This window comes from Ictidomys tridecemlineatus, chromosome 1 (genome assembly GCF_052094955.1).
Source record: "Ictidomys tridecemlineatus isolate mIctTri1 chromosome 1, mIctTri1.hap1, whole genome shotgun sequence".
Taxonomy (NCBI): domain Eukaryota; kingdom Metazoa; phylum Chordata; class Mammalia; order Rodentia; family Sciuridae; genus Ictidomys; species Ictidomys tridecemlineatus.
The window spans coordinates 212,571,060-212,583,353 of NC_135477.1; the positions used below are offsets into that span (position 1 = coordinate 212,571,060).

The 12,294-nt window shown below is 34.6% G+C and overlaps 1 protein-coding gene across 4 annotated transcripts in view; it reads left to right on the plus strand.

Annotated features, from left to right (window-relative positions):
* The window catches only part of Sgtb (small glutamine rich tetratricopeptide repeat co-chaperone beta), a 40,173-nt gene extending 30,902 nt beyond the window's left edge, over positions 1-9,271 (plus strand). For 3 of the 4 annotated variants that reach the window (XM_021722483.2, XM_005319560.5, XM_021722484.3), the window contains exons 7-11: positions 4,393-4,531; positions 4,636-4,698; positions 6,876-6,913; positions 7,149-7,232; positions 8,758-9,271. In XM_021722483.2, coding sequence (XP_021578158.1) covers positions 4,393-4,531; positions 4,636-4,698; positions 6,876-6,913; positions 7,149-7,232; positions 8,758-8,869 — 436 coding nt within the window. In that variant the 3' untranslated portion in view covers positions 8,870-9,271. The remainder of the gene's footprint in view (positions 1-4,392; positions 4,532-4,635; positions 4,699-6,875; positions 6,914-7,148; positions 7,233-8,757) is intronic. The other variant, XM_078015865.1, reaches the window with a different exon arrangement.
* Positions 9,272-12,294: the final 3,023 nt, after the last annotated feature.

Here is a 12,294-nt window from a genome sequence, read left to right on the forward strand (position 1 = left end):
TATCACACTTGCCTTGTTTTCCTTCTACTTCACTGTGTGCTCTTTTCCAGTCTTCTTCTTCTTCCTTTTTCACCTTTGAAAATGATGTTTCTTTTCAGGGATTTATCCTCTTCTACTGCTTCTTCTCTTCTGATTGCATCCTACCTGAGACTTTTTTGGGGGGTACTGGGGATTGAACTCAGGGGCACTCAACCACTGAGCCACATCCCCAGCCCTAGTTTGTATTTTATTTAGAGACAGGGTCGCACTTAGCTGCCTAGCACCTCGTAGTTGCTAAGCCTGGCTTTAAACTTGCATTCCTCCTGTCTCAGCCTCCTGAGCTGCTGGGATTATAGGTGTGCACCACCATACATGGCCTGCTTTGCCTCAGACTTTTAAAGTCCATTTGTAGTTGTTACTCATTATTTGTAGGTTCTGTATGTATGATTTGCCTTCTTGATAAAATTTATGTGTAATCCACAATTGTTCCTAAGTGCAAAAAGATTGTAATGTGTCTTATAGAGAAAATACATGTGTGAGATAAGTTGTTGTTTAGGCATGAGTTAGACTTGTGGCAGTGATTTCAGTGCTAATTAGTGAAAAATGTATATTAAATAAGGTTTATTTAAACAGAAACACATAAAACCAAGTTATGTATTGATCAGGTGATGAAAATGTTCACAGAGTTTCACAGGAACCTAACCCTATACTTTCACTAGGAATAATTTAGTATTTGCTAACAATTTAGGCTTTATAGAACATAACTCTGTGAATGAGAATCAACTATATATGTTGTTGGATCTCTTAAATTATATGTCTGAACTTCAAACTCATATATTCAACCACTTCTCATTATGTTCAGATATTTAATAGGCATTTTGTTTCAAACAGAGCTCTTGTTCCATTCTTAAATCTTCCCATCTCAGTAAATTATACCATCATTCATTTACCTAGTGTTCAAGTTAAAAGCTGAGGAGTCAGTCTTTATTCATATTACACCTGGCACATCTAATATATTAGCAAGTCCTGTCTATTCTAATTTCTGAGTGTATCTTAGACACAGATATTGAGTACTCTCTTGCTTACAGACCTAGTCCAAACTGCATTCTCTTACCTAGACTACTGCAGTCACTTCCTAACTCGTCTCCCTGCCTCCGTTCTGCCTCTCACCCTGGCTGATCCTCTAGAGAAGGCAGAGTGAGCTTTCTAGAATACATAATTTAGATCATGTCACTCTACTACAATTAGAATAGAGTCTGAGCTCCGATGATCCTATGTGGCACCTGACTGCTCTGACAGCATCTATTTCTTTTTTTAAAATTTATTTTTATTTATATATAACAGCAGAATGCATTACAATTCTTATTACATATATAGAGCTCAGTTTTTCATCTCTGGTCGTATACACAGTGTATTCACACCAATTTGTGTCTTCATACATGTACTTTGGATAATAATGATCATCACATTCAATCATCATTAATTGTCCCATGCCCCCTCCGTTCCCCTCCCACTCCTCTACCCTATCTAGAGTTCTTCTATTCCTCCCATACTCCCTCTCCCTATCTCACTATGAATCAGCCTCCCTATATCAGAGAAAACATTTGGCATTTGGTTTTTTTGGGATTGGCTAACTTTATCTTCTCTAACTCCATCCATTTATCTGCAAATGCCACGATTTTATTCTCTTTTATTGCTGAGTAATATTCCATTGTGTATATATGCCACATTTTAAAAATCCATTCATCTATTGAAGGGCATTTAGGTTGGTTCCACAATTTAGCTATTGTGAATTGTGCTGCTATAAACATTGATGTGGCTGTGTCCTTGTAGTATGCTGTTTTTAAGTCCTTTGGCATAGACCGAGGAGAGGGATAGCTGGGTCAAATGGTGGTTCCATTTCCAACTTTCCAAGAAATCTCCATACTGCTTTCCATATTGGCTGCACCAATTTGCAGTCCCACCAGCAGTGTATGAGTGTACCTTTTCCCCACATCCTCATCAACAATTATTGTTGTTTGTCTTCATAGCTGCCATTCTGACTGTAGTGAGAAGAAATTTTAGAATAGTTTTGATTTGCATTTCTCTAATTGCTAGTGATGATGAACATTTTTCATGTGTTTGTTGATTGATTGTACATCTTTTGAGAAATGTCTCTTTAGGTCCTTTGCCCATTTATTGATAGGGTTATTTGTTTTTTTGGTGGTTAGCTTTTTGAGTTCTTTATATACCCTAGAGATTAGTGCTCTATCTGATGTGAGAGGTAAAGATTTGCTCCCAATATGTAGGCTATCTATTCACCTCAAAAGATTGTTTCTTTTGCTGAGAAGAAACTTTTTAGTTTGAGTCCATCCCATTTATTGATTTTTGATTTTAATTCTTGTGCCACAAGTGTCTTATTAAGGAAGTTGGGGCCTAATCCCATATGATGAAGATTAGGGCCTACTTTTTCTTCTATTAGACACAGGGTCTCTGGTTGTATTCCTAAGTCCTTGATCCATTTTGAGTTGAGTTTTGTGCATGGTGAGAGATGGGAATATAATTTCATTTTGTTGCATATAGATTTCCAGTTTCCCAGCACCATTTGTTGAAGAGGCTATCTTTTCTCAAATGCATGTTCTTGGCACCTTTGTCTAATAAAAGATAATTGTAGTTTTGTGTGTCAGTCTCTGTGTCCTCTAGTCTGTACCATTGGTATTTGCTAATTCATGGAGGCTTTATAGAAGATAACTACCTAGTGTTCAGGTTAAAAGCTGAGGAGGCTGGAGGATCTTATGTTTTGGTGCCAATACCATGATGGTTTTGTTACTGTTGCTCTGTAGTATAGTTTAAGGCCTGGTATAGTGATGCCACCTGCTAAGGATTGTTTTTAACTATTCTGGGTCTTTGATTTTTCCAGATGAATTTCATGATTGCTTTTTCTATTTCTATGAGGAATGTCATTGGAATTTTTATCAGAATTGCATTAAATCCGTACAGTGCTTTTGGATGGTCATTTTGATAATATTAATTCTGCCTATCCAAGAGCAAGGTAGATCTTTCCATCTTCTAAGGTTTTTTTTTTTTGATTTCTTTCTTTCAGTGTTCTGTAATTTTCATTATATAGATTCTTTACCTCTTTCATTAAGTTGATTCCCAAGTATTTTATTTTTTGACATCATCTCTTTCTACATTATTTTCTGTGCTCCTTCCTCTTCAGTCTTTGTCCTATACTTTAAGCATACCAAGTTTTCATCTTTTTTAGGGACTTTGTGTTTACTGCTATTTCTATTTAGAATACTCCTCCCCTGATTTCCTGGTAACTGCTTTCTTCATGTCATATAGGTCATCTCAGTGTGGCATTTTTGAGCAGCTCTTTCTTTATTCTCTTTAGTATCTATTCTTTTTGATTGCATATTTCATGCCTGTCCTCCCCAAGTAGAATGAGCTTTTCTTAATGTGAGAAAATTTATCTTTTTCATTGTGGAATCCTGAGTATTCACAATAGTCCTGGTATAAAATAAGACTTTAATGAATATTTATTGACTGTTGATTAAGGTTGGGGACTCTGATTAAGTATCTTTCAGGGTTGATGGGTGGAAAATTAATTAGGTTGTGAGAATTTCTCTGTGGTTGATACTGTAGTTTCTCTTAATCAAAAGTCTCTGAGGTAAGTCAGAATAAGAAAAAAAAATGGATTAATATGTTAAAAACAATCTCAGCACAAACAAAACCCCCCAATACTATCTTTCTATATATAGCATTATTGTTTCGTTCTGAAGTAATTTTCCAATAAATAAATTATAACTAGGTGGAGACAAACATTAACATTTAATAACTAATTTTTATTTGTGCCTGGGTAATAATTTGTTATTTGAGTTGTAAAGAATGCTAATTTTCTCTATTTACCAAAAATGTCTTGTTAAGGATAGTCATCTGATACCCTGCAGCCTACTTTTTAAATAGAAAACTCATATTTATGGTTGCTGAAAGACACTGTTAGGAAGAAAGAATGTGGGATGTTTTGAAGCATAGATATATTTTAGAGTTTTTAAAAATGGAACTAGCATCATGGATTTACATGACCACAGGGTTGTCAGCACAAATCTTTGCAGAGTTCACTCCAGGCGTTCATAAAGCAAATTACCTCAATATTAGGCTTAAAAAAGGGAAATGCAGATAAAGGTCATCTCTAAGCATTATGTTCACAATCCGTATGGTATAACCAAACTTTTCAGCAAGAAGAATAGAGAGAAATAAGATTTATAAAAACTTGGAATTAGAGGGAATTTTAGTGATACTCTTGTGAACCCACACAGTACAATATTAATAATTTAAGTATATGAATTTGAATTATTAAGATTTGACTTTGTGATTTCCTGATGTTCTTTAGCATAACTCTTATACTCTATATTTACCATGTATTTTCTTCAGGCTGGCCCTCACTGCTATGAATAAATTTGAAGAAGCAGTTACAAGTTATCAAAAGGCATTAGATCTTGACCCTGAAAATGATTCCTATAAGTCAAATCTGAAAATAGCAGAACAGAAGTTAAGAGAGGTATCTAGTCCTGTAAGTTGTTAATGCAGAATGAGTGAAATATTTTCTGTCATTCATAATTTATTGAAATTAATTTTTAGTGGTTGGAATGATTCTTAGATATAACTCTTCCACAGACAGGAACTGGATTGAGCTTCGACATGGCTAGTTTGATAAATAATCCAGCTTTCATTAGTATGGTGAGTATATCTCCTTTTACTGACTGTTTTACCTAGAGCTGTATTTCCAAACTTTCATTTTTTCCATAGTCTTTTAAGAGATGGGGGTCTTGCCATGTTGCCCAAGCTGTCCTCAACTCCTCAGTTGAAGTGATCCTCCTGCCTTTGAGTAGCTGGAATTTCTGGCTCAGGACTTTTTAGAAGGGAGCTTTTGTGGTGATGGTAGTGAAATACTGGGGGCAGAGGCTAAGGCAGGGATGCTTCACCGGTCTACCTGCCTCTGAAAGAAGACAGATATGGATGTCACAAAGCCCCTAAGTTCCCCACAGTGGAATGAATATAAAAATCTGTGAACATGTGTGCTTTTCTAGGAGAAAGCCATGTTTTTCATCAGATTGGCATAGGAATCTGCAATTACACTGAAGGTTAAATTTCTTACGTGAAACTGGTCCTTGGAAGTATCTAAGAATTTAAGTCTGAGAATTGAGAATATAGTGATTCTTTAAGCTTGTTGCTCAGCATTCAGCTTAAGCAAGTATTTGGGGTTGCTGGGGCTATAGTTCAGTGGTAAAGTGTTTGCCTAGCCTGTGTAAAGCTCTTGTTAACCCAGCACCACAAGGAAAAAAAAAAGTGTATCTGAACTTTTCATGTCAGACTCTTATATATAAATTCTATTATACAAACCAACAAAATAACTTAGGAATCTTTTGGAAAACATACATTCTTTGATCCATTGTTTGGTAAATTTGATTTAGAGGGTTTAGGCTGTTACCTGGGCATACAAAGCTCCCTAGAGGACTATATACTTTGGATGAGGAAACATACTGTCATACCTATGCCCCTGGAAGGCAGGAAATCAGTTCTTACTTATCTTTGGTTCCTTCAAATAAATGTCATGGATCCATCCAAAGCAGTTGAAATGCAGATGACTCACTTACAGTGAGATTAGGATGTCTTTTGAGCGTTGGTAGTACCTCCACCCTACCATCAAATTTATTACCAACTTGCTGGCAAAGAAGTCTGTAATGTTTGTGACATTTTTTAAACCTACTTACCCACTTTCAGGATTCAGGTTATGCTATTGTCTTTATGTAAGACATAAAAATGAAATTCTTTTTAGATTTGACTTAGGCTCCAAAGTGCTATGTGCCAAAATAGGGCATGACACCACCATGCAGGAGTTAAATAAGGCAATGATTAAAAACATATTTTTGACTCTTAAAAATTGAGTCAGGGCTACTGAAAGAGGTAGTGCACACCTGTAATTCCAGCTTCTTGGGAGGCTGAGGCAGGAGGATCTTATGTTCAAGGCTTACTCAGGTAACTTAGCAAGACTCTATCTCAAAAAAAAAAAAAAAAACACTGGGAATATATAGGTCAGTGGTAAAATGACCCTGGGTTTAATCCCCAGTACTTGGGTCAGGGCTGATGATATAACACATGCTTAGCATGTGTGATGCCATGGAATTGAGTAGCTGGAATTTCCGGCTCAGGACTTTTTAGAAGGGAGCTTCTAAAAGCTCCCTTCTAAATTCCCTGCTAAAAGTCAGCTTGATAGATAAGAAATGGGGTTTTGGAGAGTTATTAAGAGTTTCAGAGCCCTGCTTCATGCATGAAGTGGGAATCCTGCTTTCATCTCAGTCCTACTGAGAAAGGGCTTTTCTAGTCCATTCTGAAAGCCACAGAGCAGTCACATCCAAAGGGTCTTTTGGGATGGACCCTTTCAAGTGTAGGAGATTTTTTAAATACTTTTTTTAAAAATATATATTTTAGTTGTAGATGGACCCAATAACTTTATTTATTTTTATGTGGTGCTGAGGATCGAACCCAGTGCCTCACATGTGCAAGGTGCGCGCTGTACCACTGAGCCACAAACCCAGCCCCAGATTCTTTATACTTTTAAAGTTTCTATTTTTCCTTTTGGTTTAATTGATCTGATCAGCAATAGTAAGTGAACTGCTATCAATAGCCTTAGTTTATAGTGCTATTTATAGTATTGAATCTCATTAGCCTTGTAATATTTTTAATGTCAGTTTTCCCAAGATCTCCTATTTTTACCTTCCCATTTACTTTGTGTAGCACTGAGTCTCTACAGGATGCTAGTACTTACATGGTTTAGCTTTCATACCTTTAAAAAAATCTTTGTTAAAGATCCCTATTGACTACCTTTAATGGGAAGTACTATTTTTCAATTCCAGGCAGCAAGTTTAATGCAGAACCCACAAGTTCAACAGCTGTAAGTACACAGAAGGAGCTTGTTACATTTTTCTCTTCTACTTGCCAGTCTTTTAAGTTGAGCACAGTAGCTAAAATATGATAATACTTCCCTGAATGCCAGTTATTTAGAATTTGAAACTATAATTTGATCTAACCTCTTACATAATGTAGGCTTAGCTTTTTTTTTTGGTCCAGTTACCCTATTTGTTAAGAATATATCCTAATCTCAGTGATACATCTTTTGCATACCATAGAATGTCAGGAATGATGACAAATGCCATTGGAGGACCTGCTGCTGGAGTTGGAGGCCTAACTGACCTGTCTAGCCTCATCCAAGCGTAAGTCTCACTTAAAACAGAAGTAATGAAAATTTATTTTCTAAGGTGAGGGGCAAGGGCTTGCTGCTGTTGCTGCTTTTTAAATCTTTTACTGTTAATATCATTGGTCTCCTTAAAGTTATAAAACTGAAAACAGTACATAAGTAGGAGTTACTTTTCAGATTGAAAGGCAGGAATCCAAAAGACATGATGAGTCACCTATCTAGCTCTGTCTTTTAAGAAGAGCATTCACATGTGTTCAGTATACATTTTTCCCTTCCCAATGGATCTTAAAGTATCAGAAAAATCTTGAAGGACAGAAATTAGAAGTAGGCAATTTACATCTCTATTCAATAGGTAGAAAAACTGAGGTACAAGTTAGTGATTTACTCAGGAGTTCAGAGCATCAATGGCAGGGTTTGGTGTATATTTATTCTTTTGATTTGCAGCCTAATTTTTTGTTACTTACTTTGTTTTCAGTATGAAATTAGGGTCCTCGGTTTCTTACTTAGGGTTATTAGTACTATCATCTTCATTTATAGAGGAGCCTAAGGATTGGTGACCTGCTACTTGTAAGGGCATAGAAACAGTAAGAATCTTAAATACAAGTATATTATAATCTCATATGTAAACAGTTCATCTTCCATTTTTACCAATGAAGACCCAAGAAAAAGTTTTTTTGACAGATTTAAGTAACTACTCAGGGATATAAAAGTCAAATATCCACCTAAAATATATTTTTATATTGTGTTTAGTTCAGTGGTAGAATATTTGGTGAGCATTTCCAAGGCCCTGGGTTTGATCCCCAACATTGCAAAAATAAGTGAAAATAAATAAATGAAATCATGTTACATGTATTAATGTTCACACCTTTACTGAAATTTTTCAGTATCTGTTATCACTAGAGAAATTTGTTATATGTTCTCATTTGAGCACATTTCTTTTACTTGTATCCAGATTGCTTAAGATAGTTTGCTTTTTGAATCTGTGTCTGATGTAGTCAACTGGAAGTTTTATATGATGCAACAAGTACCGTTTGCTGCTTTTGATCATGATTATGATCTCTTAGAATACTGTATTTTTAGAGTGATCTTTAACATGATTATTATGATTCTGACACATATAACTGAGGTCACAAATTTAGGAAACTTCTTTGCCTTTTTAAAAATCTGTTGTTAGGTAATGTCTGTAAGCATCTCAAACTGTCACACCTTGTCCTATAAGAAAGTAATAAGACTTTAAAAGAGTAGAGTATATTATCATAAATGCATTTCCTGAGCCCTTTGCTTATTGTGGATTCACCCAATCCAGGCACTCATTTTTTAGCTTGGGTATTTTGTTTTCTTCATTTGATCATAGAAGGTTGAGAGTCAGTGTGTACACTATTAATAATGCTATATGTATAATGCTATTGGGAAAGCCATGATTCTAAAACTTGTTTTATAGGAAAAGTTTCTTTTAGGTAGTCTCACATCTTCTGAACTTATTTTTGCATGGATATTATATGACTGGAAATTCCCTAATTTATTTTGCCTCTTTACTACAGGGGACAGCAGTTTGCTCAGCAAATACAACAACAGAATCCTGAACTTATAGAGCAACTGAGAAATCACATCCGGAGCAGATCCTTCAGCAGCAGCACTGAAGAACATTCCTGATTTGATCAGAATATAGTCCAGAATATAAATGTTTTATGGCTCCAAAGTATTCACTGTAGATAGTAGCCAAAAACAAAAAACAAAAACAAAAGCACCATATCTGATGTGTGAGAATAATGAAGGAAAACCTCTTGTGTATATTCTTAAAGAATAATTCTGTTTAGATAATAGGTTTATCACAAACAGAGGTGAACATAACAGACTCCTTTGGAAGCAAATGATTAGTAGCCTTGTTAAGTGTCAGTATGGCACTGGAACAAGGTTCCATCCATTTTGAAACTTTTATCATCATATTTGTATATTAGACTTATTAGCAGAGTATATTTATTGAACAGTAGGACTGTTTATTGGTGAGTTCTTTAGCTCTTAATTCCCTTCAGGAAGGATTTTTTTTTTTTTTAAGCAGGAAGATAGGACTAAGTGAAAAAGTATCCTATGCAGGTTGAGAAGAAATATATTTGTTACTTGACAAGCGTGTCAGGAAAAGAACCTTATTACATAGGTTTAGCTTTGATAAGCGCTGTCAATATATGTCATAGGTGTCAGTACTGTCTTTGATGCTGCTGTCTTGATGAGTGACAGGGAGTCTTTAAGAGCTTGTGGAAAGCAGTTATTTGGTACAAGGGATGCTATGAAGAGAAAAAATAATGTGAATTTATATGTAAAGTAAAGGTAGGATGCTCAGGTTTTCTGCATAGTTCTTAAATAATCTTGTCTGCAGTTTAATATCAATAACATTAGCATGGCCAGTTATGATAAGTATATAATAAAATAACACTTAGAAATCCTTATTTATACTGATTAGGTTAGTGATATGTAACTGTTCAACTTAATTACCACAGTTTCCCTGGTGGTAAACTTAGGTTTGAAAATTACCAGATATACCTATATTTAAATAAGCCAATGGCTTGACCCTAAGTTAAGGATTTTCTAAGTGGAATTTAATTATATACTCATAAACATTGATTTTTTTAAAAAAGTAATAATTATTTGATGGATTAAAAAATGCATCTATTAGTAACATTGCTTGTTCATGCAATCCTCTGCTATAATTTGGCTTGGCATGCCAATCTTATGCTTAACCTTAATTTGAGGCAATTTAAATATAACAGGAGACATAACACTTTTTATTATAAATTAGATGCCATATTGGTTGGTAGGGGAAATGCCATTAGGTACTAATGGCATGGTTTTAAGTACAGGGGAAAATAAGACAGGTCTAATTCCAACTGGGATTTTGTTGTTAATCTAGAAATTGGTGAAGTAGGCTAACCTGTAATGATTTTATAAGTGTTATGAGGGAAAACTGAAAAAGAAGGTAATTTAAAAATTTTGTAAAATTGATGCAATAAGGGCCTTACTATAACAGTTCTAAAAAGACTATTTGATACACTGAAGTTTCTCCTTTTTTTCCTCCTTTGTGAGATAAGAACTATGAACCATGGTTTTGTAATTTCAGTGTAATCATCACCTGGGAGAATTCATTATATCTGCAGAATGAGGGCCACACTATCAATTTTTACTTAGTAAATACTGTATTAAGACCTAGGAATCAGCATTTTAAGTAGTGTACCGGTTTAGAGGTAGGTCCAGGAATCAAATTTACAGCGATATTAGATTTCTCCCTATCTAGACCAACAAATACTTATCTACTTGGACTTGGGCCAAAATGAAAAAACTGTGTGAACCTATAGTTAAGGCCAGAGAAGAACAGGCCCTCTGAAATTAAATTTCCTATATTGCATCTAATCCATCTTAATTTTTTACGAAGTTACACACAGCTCCTAGTGTTTGAGTGTTATAAAAGAATGAAGTACTAATCAAACAGGATTTACAGTTGTGATTAAAAAGAACAAAGTCGATCCTTAAAACTAGTCATTCTTATTTCAGTGTTTAATAATAAGTTAATGTTTTTAGCATTCCTATTTTGAGTGCATTAAATATTCTTTTAGATCAATAAAATTTGATAAGCCTGTAGCTGACTATGAAAATAGAATATACAAATTAGTAGTCTATTATCAGAAATTAAAGAGGAGGGCTGGGGATATAGCTTAGTGGCAGAGAGCTTATGGGAAATGGTGGGTTTATACATCTCTAGCACAAAGAGGAAAAAAAAAGCAGATATATCCAAGACCCTGTAGATATAAAAGGGTAATTATAAACACTAACTCTAGATCTATATATTTTACAACTTAGATGAAACAGACATTCTTTCTAAGGTAAAAACTACCAAAGCTCACTGGAGAAACAGCCTGAATAGACCTATATTTTACAAAGTTGAGTTTATAGATAAAAAACCTTCCAAGAAAGAAAACTATGGGCCAGATGACTTTAATGGTGAACTCTACTGAACACATAGGGGAGAAATTAACATCAAATCTACTCATTGTGTTCTAGAGAACAGAAGAGGAAGAAACACTTTCCAACTCATTTTTTATTTTGGCCAGTGGTACCTGGATAACAGAATCAAAGAGAATCATAAGAAAACACTTTAAAACACTGCCTTCATGTGCTAGCATCTGTAGTTAAAGGGAGCCATTCTTTTAATATGAAATTATGGGAACTGGTGTGTTCCATTTCATGCTGTTTCTTTGAGAATATATCACTCAAAACAAATTCAATCCAGATGACACCTGTCCACTTATGTGGATTCCATTCAAGGCAAGCCAGCTTTACTCTTCAGGTCCCTTCATCACTTTGGAATCACTGTATTAGAAGCCATTTCAAGAAAGTTTTGTGTGATTTGATTGTGCTATTTTTAAAATTATAGAGAAAATTATTATTCCTTGTCTGGAAAATATAGTCACTTCTCAGAGAAAAAAAGAGGGCATTAAAGTAAATCTTTATATACAGACATTCTAATAAGGAATGCTTGACTTTCATTACACACATTTCATTGTAATAGCTGTAACCATGCTATAGAAAACAGAACATGTCCTTTTTATGCAAGTTGACATTTTCATTTAATGTACCAAATTGTTAATTTGATTTTTATAAGTTGAACACAGATCCTTTCTAAAATGGCATTATCTAATCTTTACTTAAATAATGTTACTTATAAATAGAAGAGACTGTACTTAAGTCAATGTATACAGCAGATTTAAATTGACTATTATGTTAAAGTTTGAAAGAATGAAACAGGTTCCAGTCATGAGAAGATGCCTGAAGAACAATCAAAGTACCTAGTGCAGTGGCTATAGTCTTATTTCATCATTTGATTAATCTTAAGACATTTTGGAAGAATGAGTACTTCAGTTTTACACTGCTTGCACTTTATTTTGCATAGATATCTCATTAACTCTTATTTGAGGGGCAACTCTTCTGAATATAGCTTTCATTTTGAGCAAAATTTGTCATGGCAATAAATTATGCATTCAAGAAAAACCAATTTTTGTATTTGACTTAATGTACTCTTATATTTAACA